Source organism: Rousettus aegyptiacus, unplaced genomic scaffold (genome assembly GCF_014176215.1).
Source record: "Rousettus aegyptiacus isolate mRouAeg1 unplaced genomic scaffold, mRouAeg1.p scaffold_m13_p_3, whole genome shotgun sequence".
NCBI classification, from domain to species: domain Eukaryota; kingdom Metazoa; phylum Chordata; class Mammalia; order Chiroptera; family Pteropodidae; genus Rousettus; species Rousettus aegyptiacus.
In genome coordinates, this window is record NW_023416306.1 from 163300008 (window position 1) to 163323884 (window position 23877).

At 46.8% G+C, this 23877-nt stretch overlaps 1 protein-coding gene and 1 pseudogene across 11 annotated transcripts in view; one reads left to right on the forward strand and one right to left on the reverse strand.

The window, feature by feature from the left end:
- FOXN3 (forkhead box N3) overlaps positions 1-23877 on the reverse strand; it is a 349057-nt gene that overhangs the window by 101094 nt on the left and 224086 nt on the right. For all 11 annotated transcript variants that reach the window (XM_016154506.2, XM_016154423.2, XM_036238444.1 and 8 more), the window contains one exon: positions 10490-10554. In XM_016154506.2, the coding sequence (XP_016009992.2) occupies positions 10490-10554 (65 nt within the window). The remainder of the gene's footprint in view (positions 1-10489; positions 10555-23877) is intronic.
- On the forward strand, positions 2592-2710 carry LOC118601405 (annotated as a pseudogene).

The window sequence follows — 23877 nt, forward strand, 5'->3', positions numbered from 1 at the left end:
GAACGTCACCATTAACTCAGATTCTAGGCCTCTGGGAAATTATTTTAGGTTGACTGACACCACCATATGACCTGAGACCTTGGCAGTCCTGTGTACCGAGGGATGATGGCTGTTGTCAGAGAAAGTTGGAAGAGTCTCAAATGGGAAGATCTGCATTCTGGCCTTAGACCTTCCACTTACTGGCTAACATAGATTTACTTGCACATGTAACTAAGGTTTTTCTGTGCCCATTGCTTTTTTTTTTTTTTTTTAATGGTGGTGCTGTTGTAATGGACACTTCCTTTTGCCTTCTATGGGAACTGACCCTGACTTGCATCTGGAGAACATTCATTCTTTAAAGTATCCATGTGCTTCCAAGTGATGTTTTCACCCCTAGGGTGAACCCATCCACCCCTCCCCGTTCCCCTGGTTACAGTGATGGCGCTGGTGGTCACGTGACCCAGGCTGGTGTGATTAACAATGCGGCCCTGAAACACTGTGGATATGCTAGACTCATAGCTGAGGCTCGTAGCACTAAAGGTAACAGTCACCTTGTGAATTCATTGTGAGCCTCGTCCAGCCTACTTCCACCAGAGGCAAAGCCAAGCTGGGGAGAAAGAACTGGTATTAGCATTACCATGACCTACTTTATTTGCTTAAGTCAAGTCACCATCTCTAAAAATCTTTTCAAGCTCATCTTAAATTCGTTCAAGTGACAGCCTAACCACTAAGTGGGCCCATCCACCGCTGAGGCCAGGGACCTCCTGTAAGAAGTTGGCACCTCCCATTTGGAATATATGTTGGAAGTTGGGTGTGAGAGGCAGGCTCACAGTGGGTCCCACAGAAGATGCCCTGACATGGCTACTGTACCCATGTCATCATTTGGGCCTACTACAGCTGCAAAAGTTTAAAAGTGAAAACTTCATTCATAATTGTTTCAAATCCCAATCATGGCAAAACTTAAAAGAATGAAGTCTCTCAGAGTCTGAAAAATACTACACACAAATAATAAACACAGACTCGGCCTTTCTACACGTCATCAGCTTGTCTCCTGTCACGACGTCCTCACGGTCTTGCTCTAAGTGTAGGAAACAAATCCAGGGCCAAGACACCAGTTTAGAGCAGCTCTACTGGCAGATGTCATTGGGCACAGGCCTGTGGTTCCAACCCCTCACTGCAATTTGTGTCAAATAAGCAGAACGAGAACATCCTGAAAATGCCCCATTAAAAACAAAACAAAACAAAACAAAACGAAACAAAATAAAAACAAATCGCAGCCCTAAGAGGGCCTTCTCTGACCGTGAGTTGAGGGAGAAGTTCAGCATGATCCTTTAAATAATTTTCTCAAGTTATTTATCACTGCAAGTACGTCTCTCCTTTCTTTTTCTCCCTCTCAACTCTGTCTCCCTCTCTCATCTCTGTAAAGAAGCTTTGTAAATAGTTCGTATTCTGGCTCGGAGACACTAAGAGTTGGAAGAAACAGAAAAACAAATCGAAAGCCACTCCAACACATCCCCAAGATCTTAAGCCACTCGAAAGCATCAGAGAGAACAGCTGATGAGGGCTCAAACTCTCCTCCTCCGGTGGGTGTCTGGTGGGTATTTGCCTTAACGTGGAAGGCGCTTCACGGAGACCAAAAGCAGTCAAACACTCCTGAAGGTGTAACCGCAGTTCAACTGCACGGAGATTGTCAATCATCTAATTGTCACAGTAACTGTGCCGACCTTGCAAGACTGGCATTTTCGTATTTTACAGTAGCTCAAAGAACTTTACATAACTTTTCCGAAGTCGACAGCAATTAAGTAGCAAGGCAGGGAATAGATCCAGGTATGTCTGATACGAAAACTGAGGACTTTTATCTTCATGCCATCGCTTATAACGGCCAATGGGAGAGCTGAGGGCCACAAAGACACCGCAGAAGGAGGGGCGAGGGGACGGCAGGAGAGATTTACTCTTGCGGACTCACGAGGAGCAATGATAAAAGCCTGAGTGCACGGGCCACGTGCGCTCGTGCATGCACTCGGCACTCTGACGCCTCGCACGCACTTGGAGCGCACACCGCCCAGGAGTTCTCCGCCGCACCTTTCAGTTGTCGAGGGAACAAAACAGGAACACAAACTTGACCTCGTGCAGTTTACAGGTGGACCCTTTTAAGTTCACTTCTGAAACTATAATGTGAACTGCTCACTTGGAGTATGTTCTAAATTCTCCTTCATTGTAAGCCTCTTGACAATTGTATAAAAATATTTCTAGACTTCCATCTATGTGCAGTTTAACAGATCTTCAAGGGGAATGACTTTCCCAACTGTATTTTAAGAGTGAGCCCTTTGACACAAGCAGGCTGTGCAGTACAATATGATCCAAGGTTGTAAAATCTTTATATTTTATAATCTGATACAACTTAATAGACAAGAGATGCATTTTTAAATGCTCAAAAAATGAAACTATAAGGAATATTCCTATTGGTAAATTATAATTGGTATAAAAATATCCGTATCTATCTATCTATCTATCTATCTATCTATCTACTGGAATAAAATTCAAGTAGACTCAAATAAAATATTCATTCCGTTAAGGGCTGTGTTCCTCATTGCATTAATCTTTGAATGACTGTCTACGACCATGCCACCCTGAATGAACCCGATCTCGTCTGATCTCAGAAGCTAAGCAGGGTCAGGCCTGGTTAGTATTTGGATAGGAGACCACCTAGGAAGACCAGGTGTTATAGGTGTTTAAAAAAAAAATCTGTGAATGACTAATTTCAGAATGTCCCTTTTTCTCTATCCACGGCCTTTAAAATATCTTAAAGTTAGCTGTTTACAAAAGTCACATGTGGGGACAAAAAGAGAAAGGAAGCACCTTAATTACTGGAATGAAAGAAGACAACACAAGTATTCATTCCCATCTTTCCGTCTTGTCTTAACCGCATTTAAGCCACAGTCTGTAAAACACTAAAGAATACCTAAACATCTAAAGTGGAAAACTGTTTAGAAATACTTATACCGTTTTCAACCAAAGGTGGGTTTGTCTGACCCTGGCTCTGTGACCTTGACCAGGACAATTGCGTCAGGCCTTATTTTCCCATCTATAAAATGAGTGAAATAATACTTAGTGCCCAAGGCTAATATAAGAATGATGTAAAGAAAATACACAGCCAGACACGAAGGGCCACACGGCGTATGACGCCATCCCCGTGAAATGCCCAGACCGCAGGTCCACAGAGACAGGAGGCAGAGCAGTGGACGCACACTGAAGAGCCCGGTGCCGTGTTACTCATCGGAGCCGCCGGGTGCCTCCTCTCCAGTCCCGCCTCCCCGGCTTCTCTGCCCAGCAAGCGCGCCCGCCCCTGCGCTCCGCTCCTCGATCTGTGCCCTTCATTTCGGTCATTTCCTCCACTTTCTTCACTGTTTATTTCTTTGCTATTGTTGCTGCCATCAGCTACAGCTCCTCCTTCTACCACAAATCTGGGTCTTCAATATGGACCCTTCTTCTCTGCTCATCCCTACTCCCGAGACTCCCACTCTGCTCACCACTTAATGGGCGTTTCTGAATTGAGAACCTCCGAAGCTTGCTCTCCACGCCGGCCTCCCTCTCCTGAAACTCCAGCCTCAGTTTCCTCCTCCTACTGGCCATCACCCTGAAACAGCAGGCTCGGCCCACACACTCCTGCTCGGCAGGTACCTGGCCCAGACGGAGCTCTCAGTGCCATGTCCTCAGTCAAGCTGGCAACTCCTTCTGACTCCCTATCTCCATCCATAGGACTGCCATTTGTTCAGGGTGCCGACACCGGATTTTCATGAGAATAGTTACTATGGTAGCAGATCAGGTGTCATTAAAAGAGGCTTTCCAACTGATGCTTCCTCAGTTTCCATACTAAGCTGTACACATCGTAGACATTGGGGTGACCGGCGATTAGGAAAAATTGGATTCCCAAAAGACAGTGAAAGCCAAAATTGACCAAAGACTTCTTTTTAAAATTGCATTTCCTTATTATTTTTTTTTTCAACAAACTTAAAAACATGTTCTCAGTGACCACATAGATGGTGGGTGATTAGGAACGCTGAAAGGCACCCCCTTAAATTCACCTGCTGGCAAACAAATCTCCCAGCAGACTTTATTATTGTAGCTACATAAATATCTATACCCGTAACTCAGTGCCGGACAATAAGACAAACGAATGCCAAGAGAAAGCACCTCCACCCTGCTGCCATCAAAAAAAATAAAAAATAAATTTAAAAAAACACCCCAATCAGAGGGCTTCTCAGGTGGAAGAGGACAGAAGGCAATTAGGATGGGGAAAATGTAGAGAGGGTGTTTCTTCTCCCTTTCTATTATGACTTTTTTCTTTTCCTGAACGGGGGTGTGCCTAAGGGCAAGAATCAGGAGATTTATGCATTAGGTGGATGCCCTAGTTTGCAAAAACGGACAAAAGAGTCAGCTTGTGGAGCAGATTAGGTGAAGGAAGCCAGAGGGCCCGGGGGCTGTGGCCAAATGTGAAAGAAATGAGTGGGGGAGGATGGGGTAACCCGACAGAGGCGGGGATCCTGGGCCCGTGGCAGGCCGGGGTGCTGGCGGCATCATTCTGACTCAGTTAGAACGGAGAGGCCAGTGGGGCTGGCAGTGGGGACGGAAATCATGCAAAGGAGAGGAGTCTGGGAGACCCCTCCTTCAAGGGGTTCTGGAACTTTCACCTTGAATATAAGGACCAGGATTAATGACCAGAAGAAACCTTAGGCATAAACAGTGTCAAAGGCTAAAAACCTTAAAGTTTATCAAGCATTTGAGAGGGACCTAGCACTGGACTGGATGGACGTTTTCATGTTCCCATTCTCTTTTAATGCCACAATGATTCTGGGAGATACATCTCATAGCCCCATTTTATAGACGAGCGAAACTAAGGCCCCTGGTCAAACAGCTGGTGCCCAGAGTTAGGGATTCAAACCCGGCGGATGCGGCATGAATCCCACGCCCTTCTGCACGCTACCTACGCACCCACTTTGCATGTCAATTTTAGAGGAGGGGTACAGGGAGGCGTTTGGGAGCTGGGTGACCTCTCAAGGAAGCAGTCCTGTTTATAAGGAACTGAGATAAAGAGATGCACGAACTGTCCTTCAGATCTATATAAATCCCACAGGATCCGGGGCCTCCCCAGTCGCCTGCCCGGCAACTGGACAAGGGACATTTTTAGCAGAATAGAGGGAAACCACACGCTGAGAATTTTAGCCCTATTTTCCTAAGAATCAGTTTTGTCAAATATTACAACAACAAACTCTGGAAATTTAGCATGTTGTAAACGCTTTCCTAATACGAGTGCATCAAATCCTCGTAAGAACCCCATGAGACAAACAAACGTTTTTGTCATCCCCACAGAGAGCTTCGGCCAGTTGCCCAGGAAGCCGAGACAGGGTTCGTCTGCAGGTTGTCCAAATCAGTAGTATCGCCTCCCCTGCCGCCGCCAATGTCCACGAGACCTTTGAGACCTGTCTTGTTCGAGGATCGGGGTCTTCGGCCAGGCTGCCACCACCCTCTCTCCTCTCCCTGGACGCATCTGCAGACACAGCGAGCTGAAGGGAACACTCTTTTCCCACTGAGCTAGAGAGAGCTACGTCTCAAACTCCATTCTGACCTACTTTTGGGGAACACAGCTGAAACTCCACAGGAAACCTCCGCCATCCTAGAGGTCCGCTCCCTGAGACACGGGTCAGACAATGAAGCCGTGGGGTGCTATGGGGCTCTGCCCCAAGTTGCAAAGTTTACCAAGTGGCAGTGTTGGGACCAGAGCCCATCCAGGTCCCTCGCTGCTCCTTCCACTCTTAACTAGTTTCTCTTATACTGAATACTTGCTCTTGAGACTTTCATGGCATGACTGAAAAGCAAAGTGAGGTAGGTACCACATACACTTCAGCTGTAAAAATGCCTAGCTAAGGGAGAGGGTAAGGGGTGTGCGGAGTGCGTGGTACACACAGTCCTTCCAGGAAACCGAGTGCATGAAGCTAACCTAGAACTCGGGAAACTGGCATCCCCAAAGCGAGTCACCTAATGGTCACAACCAACCTCTGTCGCCTTTTGCCAAGGGCAAGCACTCTGCACATTCATGCGACAACATGCATCCAGCAGCAGAAGAGCGCGTTTCCTTTGTCCCGTTTCTGGGCCTGCAACAGCATAGTCCTGCTCGGCGCCCTGGAAATGCCTGCAAGGCCTTCTTTCCATTTCATTAGCTCATCCAGTGGATTGTCAGCAGCGAATGGAAATGAAAACTTGTTATGCACGTTACGGAATATATTTTAATTCTACCACTGCATCCTACAGAAACAGATTTAATAATAATTAGTGGCCCGATACTGGAGTGACAGAGAAAAGGAAGAGGGAGGGAGGGCCAGGAAGGCCGGCCAGGTGTTAGTAACTGCACGAGGGCCATGTCGGTCCTTCTTGTGAAGGACTGGGACATGTGTGTGGTCTGACCCCAGGACGGGCTGTAAAGGGCTGAGGAGGCAGGCCCCGGGCTCCCTGGGAACTGTGACAGCCTCATCCTGGGCCTGTGACAGAGATGAGTAAGAAATGCTTGCTAGTTGGAGTAGTGTGGCTGGGCCGGGGAGTGTCTGCTCAGAGGCAGGCAGAGCTGGAAATAAAAAAAAGGTAGGCCCGAGTGGTCAGCGGTCAGCGGACCCAGAGTTATAAGGCAGCAGTTTCTCTCAAAGCAAAACTCGGCAGGGAGCTCTAAGGCCTGTGGGGCCTAGAAAGACCAAGAGGGCAAAAGGGGAAGATCAGATCGACAGTAGCCTGTAGACACTTCTAGAAGAAGGCATGACGCAAACAAGGTCAGCTGTGCCATGTGCAGCTGGGATGAAACCTCCAGGGACCAGATGAAGGGTCAGACCAGGGGTGAGGGGCATCTTTAATGAGGAAGCACTGATGATTAAAATAATTCATCTGAGGGGGATGTTTAAATAAAGTCACCTAATTTTAAGTGTGATGGGTAAATGGAATATGTGTGTATGAGTGTGGTGGGGGCGGGGAGGAGGACGCGAGGAGGGTGGTGGCTAGAGAGGCTGGAAAAGGGAAAAAAATTTAAAATGCTTTACTATCTTAATTAAAAAATTAAGAGATGTTATTAACTAATAAAACTAAAAATGTATTTCAAACACATAAAGACCATAACAGAGACATAGAGAGACAGGCTGAGGGGTCAGCTGGAGACACCTGTTAGCTGGCCACTCCTGCAGGGTTCGGAACAAGCCACACTCATCTGTTTGGCCCCATCCTGGGTCCCCTTTAAACAATGGGTTTGTCCCCTTCTGGCACTCTGCTAGGTCTCTATTGTATAAGAACTGAAGTGCTCTCTAGTCCACAAGAACTGCTCACATACTAAAATCACCTCTAGCAGCCTAAATGGCATTTAAAATAAATACTGTGAATTGATGAAATGACCAATTATGTTAAGTACCAAAGCCTGGTGTAATCCAAACCAAATCTTACCCCATTATCCTCAAAACTGCGAGGTGATTCAGCAGGCCCTCTTGCCACTGATTCTGCAAGAACCAAAACACACAGGCTGCACTCGATGGGACCTCGAGTACTTCCAGTTAATTCTTGCAATTGGTTTTATGCTGGAAAAAAAAAATAACTGTGCTACGTTTCTGCTCAACAGTTAATAAACTAAACAACTATCTGTCGACCTTGCAACCATTATGTCATTTTGTTCCACTCGTTTCAGGTTTTCACGTCCATAATTTCCTCTTCGGCTATCACATTACTCTTTTTAAACGTATCTTGACGCCTGTGATGTCTTTATCCCAAAGTGCCCGAGACTCGCTCATTGCCCGCACCTGCCACATGAAGCCCCCGTCGCTCCTCTCTCGTGCCCACGCGCTCTGGCTGTGTCCTCGACTTGCAGTGCCCTTTTTTCCTGCTTCCACATGCCCACGTCTATTTTTTGAGGTCTTTGGTCAAGTGTCAATTCTCCCAAGAAGTGACAGCTCTTATGCTCCCTCCCTTCTGACAAAAATAAGTCTGTTTGCTCAAAACACTGCGACACGTCTGCTTATGATGCTGCTCCTGCATGAGTTCAGTCTGCACCCCAGGACCACTCTACCCAGCAGGGTCTCCCAGTAGAGCCGGCTTAGCCACTTCTGCTGTGATCCAGGGCTCCCAGCCAGGCCCGCTTTTTTCTGCTGGCTGGTGCCTTCGCCTTCCACCCCACTCCTAGGAACTGGGTTCTTTAGGGCGTTCCTTCAATCCCAAATACCTGGGTTCTTTCCTACTGAGTTCTTTCTAACAGAGTTCTTTTCTACTCTCCGATGTCTAGAAAAAAATGTTCTCCTGCTTGCTGTAGGGAAAAAGAAGGAATGTGTCCATATTTTTAAGATATAAAGTATAAAAATGAGAAGGTGAGCATAAGTGAGGTGCATTTTCCTCTACTTTATTCTAACCCTAACCTGTCACTGGTATGGCTGGGCAGCTCCCTTTTTAATATATTTAATATAATGTAAAACTTTTGCTTGTGGTTTTTAGTGACTTCTTGATGAGCCAGTACCACCCACTAAAGGAACACAAAATAATTAAGAAGAGCATGCATGTAGTTTGAAAAATCGTGTCACAAATAAAAGTGTCTCAAGAACTCTATATACAGATCCAATATATGAAGAAACATCACAGAAAAAAAAGTCGACAAATCCCCACCCACACTCCCCAAGTCTCTCCAAGATCCTTCTGATTTTCACATGTACAAAAAAACAAATGGGCTGTACTGAACTGGATGTGGATTCAGTGGGCATCTGAAATCTGTAATAATTTAATTCTCAATTGTTAAAAATTAGGAGAATTTTTAACGCTGTCAGGAAGAGAAAAAAAGTCTTCCACCCATGAGACAGTCTCATAGTAAAATCACTCAATTTTGGAAACTTTTTTGATGTTCCTTCCTGTGCTTTTGCCTGAAACAACCCAAAATATGCTTAAAGCAAATCTTACCTAGTGTGGAACTTAATGAATAAAAAACTTATGGGAAAATGCTCTCGGTAAATAAAAATCACTTTTCTGTAAATTATCCAAACATGATTGATAATCACATTGTTGCTATAGAAGTAGAGGAAAAATAAAGATGCTCCTACTTTGAAATTTACTTGGAAAAAACCCAAAGGCTCATCATAATCGGTTTTCACATTTACTATCTGAAGGGAGATGAAATAGATTTTTTAAAATTAAGTATTAAGTTTTGAGAGTGGAGGGAGTTACCTTCTTTTTCTTCAATATTTAGGATGGCTATGATGAATTAAATGCTCTAACTAAAATTAAGATGAATCAAACTTGCTTAAATTTTACCTGTACCAAGCAAAAATGCAAAGAAATTCTTAAGCTCCCGACTTCACAGGCTATTAGAAAGCTAATATACTACTGCATGGCCTATAATGCAACAACAAAAATGCGATTTCTCTCAGTTGTTTTGAGCTGATCCAGAAACCTGAAGATAAATATCTCTTCTTTCTTAGCCACATTTACATTCCACTCCTTCACAAGCATGGCCAGTCCTCAGTATGTAGACTTTTAAGAAAAAGAGTCTTAAACCAACCAAACAACAGCTCTAAGCCCACTGAAATGCACTGAAACTCCTCACCATAAGCCCAGTACAGTCTCAAAGCCCTCAGCACAACCAAATCCACCTGGCTTTTGGCCAGATGTGCCGCTCTGACACCTGGCCAAGCAACAGAGGCTGATGGAAACAAAACCAGGAAGACCCTGGGGGTCCGGCCAATTCTGGCTTATCTACACACCCGATATATCAAAACCAGTGATACCTCAAAAAAGTAATTTTTGAAAGTATTTAGAATGAATCTTACTGCTATTTTTTGCTGTTGTTTATTCTTAACTTTAGCTATTTCAAAAGAAACAATTGCAAAAGTAGAGATGAAAGACAGGTTGAATATTCCCTGAACACATGGGATAGGAACGCATTCAAGCAGCTGACCATGGGTTGGACAGCAGGAAGGACGTCCCCCTGATATGATGCCTGTAGAGACAAGTGAGGGGTGTCTGAGCCTCTGAACACACCACAGTCACCCCTTCCAGGCACACACGGACATTATGGGACAGCCAGGAATGAGTGGACCTCCACGATGACCACGGTGCCAAAACACCCAAAACATCCCCGTTAGCCCAAGCACTGAAAAGACGTAACGGGGTTTATTTTCATCAGTCCAGTTTATGCTATTGTCACATCCTAACTGGCATGTAATTCCGATTTCGTCAAAGCCAGCCAAACAATTCTAGACTATGACCAGTGACGACAGACCAAAGAAGCAGTCCTGGTTTCAGGTGAGCAATTCGTAGCAACCAGAAGACATGAGTAAGGAAGAAATAAAGAGAAATGGACAAACAGACCCAACCCGCAGCAGTCACACTTCTCCAGGGGCCACTCCTCAACGGGACAGAACTCTCCTGATTGACACCAAGCACAGAGGAGTATTGAAGGCGGGTAGGGCAGGGGGAGAAAGGAGAGGGGTTTCTGGAGACCTACCTTGTAGAAGGGCTCCGTTTCTCTTGAAGAAGGTACTGCCCGGCCAGATGGGTGGCCCTGATGTGCTGAAACAGAAGAGAAAGCAGCGTGAGGGTCAGCTCATGTCCACGTGCTTGCCTGCACACAGACGCAGCCCTTGAAACACCTTCCCAGCGATGCGTTCTTCATACCCTCTCAAAATGCATCTTCAGAAATCATTAGTTTCGTTCTGTGATAAGTGGATGTTCTTGACCCTGCTTGTTCCCCTCCTGGGCACCAGAATCATTTGCAAGTAAATAAAATGGCAAATTCACACACTTTAATGTTATAGCTTATAACCCGTGCAAATCTGTTCATAAATATATGACTTTATGTGGCATGTCAGACCAGGTAGGTTTTCTAACACTTCTTGGTACGACCTGCCTATTGTAAATGCAAACTTGTTTGGCTTTCTACCACCAAATCTTTAATATATACACAGATATGACCTTGATCAGCTTCCTCCCTCCCTCATCCTCTTGTTTTGTATCCTGTTTTTAATTTCTTGGCTTAAAATGTTGCACTCCATACCCTACAACATATTGTGCAGATGTGTTACCACCCAGAGTCTGCTAATAGGAGAGGCAACAAACTAAGAAAGATCAATATGTCACAGACACTTTACTGCATTTATAGACAAGCATTTTCACTGTTTTAAGACACCCAGTGAAAACCCTTATAACTCATCTTAGTAAACCATGCTTAGAGTGGAAAGTGGGTTGTTCTAAATCAAGGATTGGTTTACATTAATGTTGAAAGCACTTAGTCAAAAACTGCACCCAGCCCAACAGGCAGTATAAACTACTTTCACCAAAACGGTCCATGGCAAATGATACTGGTTAAAGCATTATCAATCACCTTCAACATTAAAAAAAAAAAAAAAAATAGGAAGTAGGTGTGAATAATACATTTGTAAACTGGGTGGACAGACACCCAGAGAATGAGAAATCTGAATGCCTCATCTGTCAACCGGGTCTCTAGCAATGCGATACCGTTAACAAACGTAGAAATACCAGAGACACATTCTGCTGACCGAAACTTCATTAGCAGAGGTACAAACAGCATCACGCGCACAGGGACACATTACATGACTGCGGAGCAGTAGAGAGGGAGGAAGAAAAGAGAGCTTAAGCGTAAAAGTACTAGTAAACACTAAAGCCATGTCAGACGTGCTAGAAAACACACCGTGAACCTTGATGTAAATGAATCTTTTCGTTTTATTCTGTTTTGGATTTGCTATACTCAGAATAAGCGTGAATAATGCATCTCTCAGCTGTGGCTTTTCCTACAGCCCAGACTCTCAGCTCTGGCAGGTGTGGCCTCTGAGTGGCCAGGACGGCAGATTTGGCTGGGGTCGCAGGGCCGTAGCATGATGGCGGCAAGCAGATTTCTCTCCCCTCCGATTCCGTTTTGAGGCTTTTTAAGGCTCAAAGATGCATGAAGAACACTGTGCATTAAAATGCTTACGATTATCTTTTAACAACCACAGCCAGCTCCTGGGATTTCACCATTTTATTTTTATAAGAAAGAAAGCAGGAAACAGCAAGCTGGCTGTTGCCCATACTGAATCACCTGATTTCTAAAGATATTTAAAAACTGAGGACTTCATTACTGAGGAGGAGTTGGTGCTTCTGGAGAATTCAATAATTGAGTGTTACTGCAGGCGCCTGAATATCCATCCGGCTTACTTCCATCCAAAGCTCCTCTTTATCCTGACCTTGATTTGGCTGAAAACTAAGTAGTTGCCAGGAATAGAGTAAATGCGGGCAACTGAGGACGGGTAAATCCAGTGGTTTAGATAAGGAAAATTCTCTATATGATAGAAATCTACTTAAAGAGTTCTACAACGCCCTTTTAAAGTACCTAAGTCATTGATCACTACTCTAGTCACCCTGCTGTGCTCTCTGTGTAATCTATACTGTAGCAGTGAAGAAAGATTTGGATTGACACCCACTTGCTCTTACCTGGCCCTTACTGTAAATGACCAATTCACCTGGGGTCTCTTTCTAGCTCAAAGTAAGCTGTTTCCTGTCCTGCTAACGTCAACGTTTTCAAACTTATGAACTTATTGGCTCTATATTCTATAGTGTACTTTTGGATGGTCTCTCTAAATGATATCTATCAGTAAATTGAGGATTTATGAAGTACTTATTGAGAACTGTTTGGTGCTCAGAAGAAGATGGCGTTGGGTTAGGGGGAATTAAAGGCCGCACTGTATGGCTTCTAGTAAGATACTGACATACTTACATAGTTCCAGCCTTCTATGATTCTACCTAAAGAGATAAGAGATGCCTATAAAAAGGCTGGTGGCTATGGCCCTGAGTGGCTGCAGGTTGTGGAGGCTGCAAACAGATGCTCAAAGTTAGTTTGAAAACATTACATGAAATTAACTGAAAGTGTGTATCAACCCCAGTAATTCAGAGAAGCATGTGGCTGAGGTCTTTTGTAGAAGAATCTGAGGCCACTGAGAAAACACCCATTCGCATGTCAAATCAAAAGACAAGGGTGGGAGGGGGGTGGCTTGTATGGGGGAGGATGAGGGACCCACCGTACTAGTCACTTAAATGTCAGTGACTTGTGAAAGGGCAGTGAGAGGCGGCCACTAGGGCCCCCCTTCAACCTGCCGCAGTGGGTTTTCATCACCATACAACAGCGCTCACACTGCTCGATGCTGGGATAGCAAATTACCAGTTACGGAGAACAGCAATGACACTTTCCCATGGGACCCTCCAATCCTGGGGGTGAGCAGGGCAGGACCCGCCTTCCCCATTCTACGGATGGGGAAATGGAGACCCCGAGGGAAGACGGACTTGCCCGGCCATCGCATGGCTGGCCAGTGATCAGCCCAAGACCAGACCAGGGCTTCCAGTGCCAGCCCTCTGTCCCGACACACACACCACGACGGCCCTGGCGTCATTCCTCATCTTCCAGCCTCCTTCTCTCAGCACCAAACTCCTAGCTATGCCTCTCCGTGGAAGAAGGCCGAGAATGGTATTTCACTAAGAATCCCTCTGAGGCAAAACCCCAGGCCACAAACGTGAAACGCGGCACGTGGGCTCCTACGAGCAGAACAGCGCGGCATGGTCGCCACAAATGTCTCATTTCAATAACGCTCTCACAAAATTCCGTGACCTTCAGCAGCTACCAGCTAAACCCGCTTTGCAACAAAGGAAGCCAACCAACAGGTTAAGAGGGCCTCGCCTCGCAGAAAGGCTGTTTGCGAACTGGCATTTGAGAACATTGATCCAGCTGGTCATTAAGACCAGCGCTGAGCCAGCAAATCCCCAGAGATGAGCGGCATCGTCGTGAACAGCACGCCCGGCGCCTGCTGGACTCACAGGCGTCCACCACGCCCTGGGCCTTGCTCTCCTCGCTGCATGACTTCGAACCACCGAGGGGATCCCGTGTTTTCTCTACACTCCTGAGCTTTCATCATTGTGAAAACTGGCTGGATGGTGACCAAGACCCAGGCATCTCTCTACCGAGCAGCCTGGATTTTTTCTAACAGTCTAATGAAAAGCAAATCAAGAAATGAACTTTTTGCTAAGAACTCAGCAGCCAAATGTGAACTGGTGTATCTATAAGAGAGAATGAGATATACAACATGGATGAACCTTGAAGACTTTATGCTAAGTAAAACAAGCCAGACGCAAAAGGGCAAATACTATAGGATTCCGTTCACAGGAGGTCCCTGCAGGGGTCAGATTTAGGATGTGGTTCCATAGTGTAGCGCTCAGCACGTCTGCTTTACACGCAGAAGGTCCTGGGTTCGCGCTCCAGTGGAGCCACAGTCCATGGTCATCGGCCACCCTGAACAAACCCGCTGTCTGATCTCGGAAGCTAAGCAGGGTCAGGCCTGGTTAGTACCTGGATGGGAGACCACTGAGGAAGACCAGGTGCTGTAGGCATAAATAATTTAAAAAAAAAAAAAAAAAGTCAGATTCATAGAGAGCAGAGTGGTAGTTTCCAGAGACTATGGGAAGCTGAAGGAGGGAGTTAGTGGTTAATGGGCTCAGAGCCTCAGTTTTGCACAGCACAAAGCATTCAGGAGACTGGCTGCCCAGCAGTGGGCATGTACTTCACACGACAGTTAATAATACGTCACACGTATTTTACTGCAGTTGTACATTTTTTAATGTAAAATGAAAGAAAGAATTAACATAGGAAAGACTCTGGGAGAAGTGAATCCAAGTCTAAAGAGTTTTGGGCACTGAAGGACCAACTGACGTGCTGTTTCTGAACAGCCCCTGAGGTCACCATCTCTGCCAGAATGGTCCACAGCTCACTCGAGAGCAAAGGGAAAAGGATGTAGCGAGACCAGCCTGTCCTAAACTAGTCCTTCCAGAGGCCGCGGCTTGCCCACTGAGCTTCAGGCGACAGAGCAGCTTCTTGTCATATCCTTAACCCTGCGAACAGTGCGACGGCAATCCCTTTGGAACAGTGACGTCCACTGTCAGACGGTGTTTTTCCAGAAACAGAACAGTCAAAACAGATGTAGCAGAGGGGGAATTCCTGGGAACAAAAAAATACCTGGAATTCCATTGTTTTAAATCTAACTGTGGATCAATCACTAGGAAATCACAGAGGAACGAATATGACCTACAGCTCACACTAAACCAGACCCCTCGGGTGAAGGCTGCCAGGCCCCGAATTCAGGGGCCAGAACAGTCTGTCAGAGACATGTGTGAGGCAGTCTCAAGTTCCACAGAATATTGTTCCCAGTTTGAGAAGCATCCATAAAGAGCACAGTTGAGAGTTCAAAATCCTGGGGAACATTCTTGACATTTTTAATAAACCTTAGTAATAAAACCGGAGTGTGCTGACATTTGAAACCATTTCAGTGCCCGCCTGATCCCATCCAAGTGTGGTGGGGACAGCATAAGATTTGGAATCAGGGAATTTGTCCGTGCAAAACACATGTTGAAAGTCTTTTAACATGTCAAAGTCTCAATTCCACGCCTGCAAACCGACAGCCGTGACAGAAGCTAGTGTGTGAGGGTGAAATGAGCTGATGTATGTAAAAAGGACGCTCTGCAACCTGCAACCATCCCAGTGGTCATCCTGGTTACAAGAAAACCACAGCTCAGTTTTCTCGTTAAATGACATGCTGGGTGCTGGCATTTCCTTCTACAGCCTGAGGTGTGGACTCCCCCGGTATGGCTCCTTCCTTCCCACATCTCCAGCTTCCTCTTTTCTTTAAGGATGCTTTGAGACGGTCTCATTGCACTCGGTCCTCAGTCCAAAGTAGGAGTGAACAGTTTCTAAAATCAACAGGTGAGAAGCAGCTTCACAGATGCCACTACTCAAGAGAAAGCTATAAAAAATCCAAAACAAACCAAAACAAAAAACCCAGTAACTGCATAGAATCTCTCGTAGGTCCAAACTGGCTAGTCCACAGCCCGCAGTGACCTTTCCAGGTTGTACGATCAGAGCTGGCCTCTCACCAGTTTTCAGAGGCTGGCAATGCTGGGAACATGATCACACAGCAACCATCCAGGACCACAAAAACCACAACTGACAGCCTGGCAAGATCACTCTGAGGGCAAAACATGGATCGTGGTAAGAAACATCCAGAATTGCTTTGTCACCTTAGCCAAATGTGAAACCTGGAGACTCACCCTAACTCCACCTGGATCAGCCTGAAACAGTTCCTGTGTGCTCGTTATAGCCAAGGCCCTGGATGTGCCCAGGGCTAAGATGGCTGAGGCTCTGACAGAGGCGGCTGCTCCGGAGTCACCAGGTATGTTTAAAAACGTCGGTGCTTCATGACGCTCCACAAGCATGCTGTTAGGGCTTCCTCCTCGGGCAGGTTTGAGAACTGCTGACCTAAGACAGCGGGGTTCCCTAGCCTCGGCACTACTGACGTTTGGGGCTGGGTTGTCCTTTGTCATGGATGCCGTTCTGTGCATCAGAGGGTGTTCGGCAGTCATGCTGGCTTCTACCCACTAGAAGTCAATAGTAACTCCTCCTCCAGCTGCGGCAACTAAAAATGTCTCCGATACTGCCATATGCCGACTGGGAGATAAAATTTCTCCCAAGTGAGAACCACTGACCTGGTGGGCAGCAACCCAACTAAACTGGCCTCGATCATCTCCCAATCGCCAAGTCCCAAACCCACACCACGTCAGCCAATGTCACCTCCTCTCTTCCAAAACCAAAGCCATTCCACGTAAGCCCATTCGCCCTCCGTTATTTCTATCTGCATCTGAACCTTCTTCTTGGCCAGAGTAACTCCCCAATTGCCCTCCTTTCCTCTGGGATCTCTTCTCCCCCCATTACCTGTGGTCCCCACTTGCCTCTCCCTTCTGATGACTTGTAACAGTATCTCCTCTTATCCACTGCGAAACATCTACTAGTGTCCTGAGGTCAGCTCCCAAAACTCTGCCATGCACTCACGGAGCCCACGAGCTGGGCGCTGGGTGCCTGACCTCCACTCCCTCATGTCGCAGTCTCCCTGGACTGGCCACGGTCCTCGCACAGCAGTCACCAGAGGCCTTTCCGTCACTCAGCTGTTTAGGGCTAGTGGCCCTTGACGGCACCACTGTCCTCTCTCCCTCCATGCCCTCCCGCAGGGGCTCGCACGAGGAGCTTGCTTTCATTTTCTGATGACATAAACTCACTATAATTTTTGACATTATCTCTTAAAATCCTTTCCAATTTTAGCCTCAAACTACTCTCCTAGCCCGGTCACCTCCCACTCTCTGTTCTAAATATTCTGCTAGCTCTCTGTCCAGCCTTGACCCTATGAGGGGCATTCCTAGAGTGTTAGCTCCCTCTTCTTTTTCATGCAAGATTCCTTTCCCAGGAGAGTTTGTGGACCCGTGGAAAACCTAACTTTTGCAATTCTGTGTCTCCAACTGAACTTGTCCCCAGTCTCTGGCTGGCATCTCTGGCTGTGTCCTGACACGGCACTCAGCTGTCACCCGCTCTCCTTAATCATCTTCAGCTCAGGGGTCCAGCTTCCCACTGCTGCCTCCCCTGCCCAAGCCACTGCTCCCAGTGTCTCAAGTCCCACAGATGAGTGGTTTAAACAGAAATCGGTTGTCTCACCTTCTGGGGGCTCGAAGTCTGAGATCGAGGTCAGTTCTGAGGGCGGTGGGCGAGGGCATGCTGCACGCCTGCCTCCTGGTTCCTGGTGGCTGATGGCAAGCTTTGGCTTTAGCAGGACTTGGCTTACATGTGCATCAGCCACATCTCTGCCTTCATGTCTGCATGCTGTCTCCCTGTGTGTGCGCATCTGTGTCCGATTTTTCCTTTTTATATGGGCTTTGGGGGCCGCCCTATTGCAGTCTGACCTCATCTTAATTACATCTGCAATGACTTAATTTCCAAATAAGGTCATATTGGAGGTCTTGGGCATTAGGACATAAACGTATAAATTTTGGAGGGACAATTCGACCCATGATGTGTCCACGGCTGTCACCCTCACTCCCTGCAACGCGGAGACACCTGTGTCTTTCCCTAACTTCTATCACCTACTGCAAGTGGTTGGGACGTGGCTGGCATCTAAAAGATGTTCGCTGAGAGACTACAAGTCTATAATTTAACTCAGCATTCCTCATAAAAAACAAAGAGGAAAGTGACTCAGTTTTTGGTGATCACCTATGAAACGCTCAAGTTCAAAATTCTAGAGTTTCTAACACCTTCCTCTGCCACACCCGTCTGCTGTCACCCATTCCGGGCAACCCTTTCTTCCTTGGGTGCCTGGTACCTTCCCTCTCTTTGTGTGGCTACTCTACTGGGTCGCCTCATGTGCACATGCTGCCATTAGCAGCCTCCTAACGGGTCTCCCCCACCTCCAACCTCAGCCCACCCCAGCCCTCTGCCTGACACGTGGGCAGCTTCTCGAGGAACAGTGTCTTCACATGCTCTCCCTGCGTGCTCTGCAAACCGCTTCTGGAAACTCCCTGCAGGCGCATAGCGCTGCCAACGGTGGAGGTTGGGGGGCGGCACCCAGACGGGGTCCTGTCTCAATGTCCATAAAGAATTTCATTTTCATGTGTCTGAAGTATTGAGCTTCCACATACATGTGAAAATTTGAAGAGTTGGGTAAATACAAGAGTGTGAAAACCAGAAGCTTATAGGGCAGAGTCAAGTCTAATAGGTTCTCTGCCACTCAGAAGCCCTGACATTCTTTCCCACTGTGTTCCCTCTGCTCCCCAATATGCTGCCTGACAAAGGTCTCCAGGACATACAGGTACCCCGTATATTTCTGGGGCCCAGTCAAGCCATTTCGGTCTCCCGCTTCCCGAAATGACCTGCTGCCATGTTCTCTGTACCTATTCAAGTTCAAATCCTCCTTCGACTCAAATACTAGATCCTGGTGGCACTTCCGGTCACTCCCACCTCGGACCTCTCCCCACTCCGAATTTGTCTAGTAATTCTGTCTGTACAGCCAATTTGGGAATTGGTCATACTCTGTGCTATTTCTTGATCTAATGATGTCTCAGCAGAAACCCCTGTGGGTAGAAACTAGAGGTGGTCTCCCTCCTAGAACTTGGCTGAGTTCACTGAACGTGGAAGAGGGTTGTCGTTATCCTACTAAATGATTCTATACAATAGCAGAAATGCTACCTGCATATCGTAAAACAGAATTATTTCAAACACTAAAGATTAAAAAAATATCTCTTCGAGACATAATTAGAATGGAACTAGCCCAGACAGTAACATTTCTTCTTCCACTATCATCATCTCCGATTAGAAACGGAAAAATCTTTTAAAATGGAAGCAAAATTGTAAATCTCATCATTGATGGTAAGTAATAGGTTAGGTAATTTGGATTACTCTTTTCTGTGATTTCTTGATTACTTACGAATATATAAATAACTCGATAAGCACATGTATATTTTTGATAATATGGAATGCACGTTTGGGCATACTGAAGAAATCCTGCTGGAAATCTCTGCTTCAATTTTAGATGCACACAGCTCACGATACATCTTAAGAACAGATGCAAAGGTGTTTATCATTATCTTTGTGCTACACAGTTTCTAATTTTACATATGAAAACCAAGGCATCATTCAGCATAAAGTACATTATTTGCATGATATATTTGCATTTGTAAAACACCCACATTTACTTTTACTGCTTAATGGGCCCGATTAAAATGGGCCACTCTATATAAATGGAGCACACTGGATCCCAACTCAATGGTGCTGATAAGAAAACTGCTCCTTTTAGATGCAAATGAACCTACTAATCACAATTAAAATGGTGGAATTGAGGAAAGCTGAGCAGCTGTTCCAAGAGCTTCAACGTCTAGGGCCATTCGGTTCTAGCTTCATCTCTGGGACAACCTGGGACTTCCCAATGGGATAAAGTTAACTTCTCCAAAGGTATGCGTGGGGAGAGAGCAGGCGAGGGTGCTGGCATTGAGGCTGCCTATCTATGCAAGTGTGGCCCACCAGCTGTCCAAGGCCATGGCCCCAGATGCCAACCGGTCCAGCCCAGAAGGCAAAGTGGAGCAGAAGGGAGAGGCCTGCGTTTGTGAAACGCACAGAGGAAAGGCAAGACGGACACACTTAGGAAGAGTTAAGTAACTGAGTTAAGTAACTTAAACGGGTGCCATCTCTGTGGAAAACAGTATGGCGAATCCTCAAAAAAAAAAAAAATGACATGTGGAATTACCGCATATAATCTAATAGTTCCTCTTCCGGGTTTATACCCCAAAAAACGCAAAGCGAGAATTCAGAGATAGCTGCACACCCATGTTCAGGGCACCATTAGTCACAAAAGGCAAAAAGCGGAAGCAACCCAAGCGTCGTCGGTTGATGGTGAATGCACATAGAAGATGTGGTATATACAGAGGGAGGAACATTACTCAGCCTTAGAAGAAGGAGGGAATTCTAACCCATGCCACATGGGTGGCTCTTAAGGACATTATGCTAAAAGTGAAATAAGCCAGTCACGGAAAGACAAATACATATGATTCCGCTTCCATGAGGCACCTTGAGTGGTCAATTCATAAACGACGGCGTGGGATGGGAGCAGCCAGGGGTGGAGGGAGGGGAGGTGGGGAGTTGCTGAATGGGACTAGGGTTTCAATTCTGCAAGATGAAAGAAATCCCCGAGACGGACGGCGCTAGCAACTGCACGACAGTCTGAATGTACTCAATGCCACAGCGAACTGTAGCCTGAAAAATGGTTACGATAATAAATGTATGTGTATTTTACTAGAAATTTAAAATAAGTGATAGATGAATAGCTATGTAAACAAGTAAGCAAACAGACATTCCCTCGTGGCTGGCCAGACGCTACTTAAGGCAGGTGGCGCTTCTGCTCCTGTCCCAAAGCTCTGAAAATAGGGAGTGGGCTTGCCCACCCTCTTCTCTCTCCCTCGTCCACTTATGGAATAAAAATGTTTCTACACCTGCTGTGGGGACACAGCAATGAATAAGCTATCCTGTCTTCCAAGAGGCAGGAACATGGATGGGTAAATAGACAAAAGAAAAGATTCAGGGCCGTACGGGGAACGGCACGCAGCTCTGAACGCAGCTGCGAGACCTCTACCCTTGGTCCTTCGATTACTGCGCCATGAGTGAAACTGGGCTCTAGCACCTTCTGGACAACCACCCTCTTGTTGGGCTGAAACCATCAACAATCTTCTCTCTTCCACGAGGCCAACCCTGATGTGACACTCCTCTGTCCCTTCCTGGAGGCACAACAGTGCCACGCTTGACATATGGACTTCAATACCAACTGTCCTGCCAGTTCTCTGGCTGCCTGCCAGGGAAACTAAAGGTGTCGGCCACCTCACTGGGTGCTCGGCCTAGGGCCTGGTACCCTGTAAGGTACCCTATTAAGTGCTCGGTAAACACTGGCCATCGTCACCACTCAGGGAGCAGCCCCTCAGTAGACTCCTCGGTCCATTCCTGAGGAGCTGAAACCTGGGGGCCTCACCACGGAACTTCCGTCTCAGACTCGCTGCCCCACAAAAGCAGGTGCTAAGTCACCCCCACCCCCACCCCCACCCAGCAGAAGCTGTCTGATGCTGGTGGGTCCTTGAGACGGAGCAGCCAAAGGCAGCAGAGGGACAACCCCAAGGCCATGCCCGCTGGGGAAAGGGGCTTCAAGATTAAGGAACTCCGCTCTTCTCTCTCTCCTCCCCCTGGCCGAGTTTTTGTGGAGATCTTGACAATAGTGCAAAATATCTTCAGTTTAACATGTGGAACCAGCTGGGGACTTTAGACAGTGTCAGGTGGAGAGAAGTGACAGGAGGAAGGCTTTATCCAAAAATCTTAAACTTCAGGAGGAAACACCTCCTGAGTAAAAGTAGGTCACCTGATCTCAGTGGCCCAGGTTTCATAAATCCTTGGGCCATCCCCTAATACCAGGAAGAAGGAAGGGCCGGTACACTCCTATCTTCTGTCCCAAGACAACACATCACTTTGAGGCTGTGACTGACAAACCACACACTACCCCATACGGAAAATGCAAATAGCGTCACCTCTCATTATTTCATTAAAACAGGACTTTTAGAGAAAAACCTTAGTAACAGAGACAAAAGTCACTATGACCTCTTTATCTTTCAGGCTGACAGAGATCAAGAGATGTAAACATTTAATCCAAGTTTTTGACAAGTCTGATTCCTGGAACTTCCTGTAAGCTGAAAACCAGTCACAGCCAGGAAAATGACCTATTTGTGGAAAAACTGTGATTTATCTTGATTATTTATTTCCTCCACTTGAGAGTCAGTCCCGTCCCACACTCCACCACGGAGATGAGAGACATAAATGCTGATTTTGGAAAGCCGACAACACAGAGCTGGACACGTCCTCTGTGTTAAGTGTTACATCAGGGGTACCAAACCCGGGCATCAAATGAACGCTAAAGTTATATCTAGCAGCACAGTTTATTTTTTTTATGAGACGTTTTTCCTATGGTTTACCGGACCTATTTGTGGTTGGCATTGAAATGACCAAAAAAAGCAATTTTCCCTTCCTAAACATTAAACCCTTACGTCTGCCGAGGCGACAAATATTGTGATCGGCATTGGCACCTACACCGCGTCTCTGTCCTGATACTTCTGACTGAGCACAGAGAGCTGGTTCCCAAAGGTGCCCCTCTCCCCTATCCTGTCCATGACGTTCCCCACCCACCCTCCCCCGCCAGCACACAACCTGTACCAAGTCGCTACTCCCTTGTGACTTTCTCCTACCCCCAAACTGCCCCACACCCTCAGCCCTGCTCGGGAAACGCGAAGAGATGGCTGGCCACCCAAGCGTGCGGGCCCCCTTCCCACGTCAGGGGTGCCAGGGCCTACATAACTGACTCTTCAACACCTAAAACCTAAAGCCGCTTGATTCTTTGAGAAAACTCGGAGAAACATTTACTGCCCTCCTTAAAGGCAAGTGAAGCCAATAACGTTGCTAAACTTCCTCGACAGAATTAAATTCAAAGAGAACATCGTTTCAGAAAAGCGATGTTACTCCTTGGCCATAGTTATTAACATGGATGCACAAAAAATTTGGTAGTTAGATGGTGACTTTTCAGAACATTTCTCCCTGGGCGTAAACAGTGAGCGGAGCTGTGTGTGAGGTTTCTGTTCTGCTTTGTTTTGTTCTTTGAATTTCTATGGCGTCTAAGAGTCACCACGTAATTGAAACTTCGAGCATTTTCAGAAATACCTTAACTTCCTGAAACCTTTAAGGGAACTTGACTCCCATGGTACAGGGGGTGCTTCCTGGTGCCTGGTCCATTCTGCCCACCTTCGCGTGACAATGACCGCATGCAGCATCTTAGGCTCACACCCTTCTAACGTAACGGGACTGGCGGGGCACAGAGCGCCAGAAGGACTCAAGTCAGCCTCCCACTCGCTCGCAGAGCTCAGCACTACACGGGGCTTAAAAAGGCCCTTCCAGCATACCACCTCTGTGCCTTCCGCCACCCCGCTTACATGCAACGCCCAGCGAAGGCACGTGCCACCCAGTGTTGGGACTGCTGTCCCGGCCTCAGCCTTTCCTGGCAAGATACTTTATGTTTAGGGCTTAGAATGCTTGCGTTAAACCGCGAGCATCTCACGTCTGGAGATGCGCAGGCTTTCACCAGCGGTGGCTCCACTTTGGTTCTGCATCATGTGGTCAATCATGTGTTCAAAGCCACTCCCTGGCTCCCGGTGGCCTGTGCCACTTCCGAATTCCTCAGCTCTGAACAATGGCTCAACACGCTCCGGCTTCACCTCCTGCCACCCCTCTTGCCGTGGCAATCCCGAGTTGTTCGCGGCCCCGACGCACCGGAATGCCTCTTCCCTCCGTCGTCTTCGCTCACTCAGCGGCCCGGCGTGAACCAGCCCTCCTTCTAGTATGGTCTTCTTTGCAAACTTGCAAGCATGTTTGAAAATTCTGCTCTTCCTGTCTTCTTCCCACCTCCC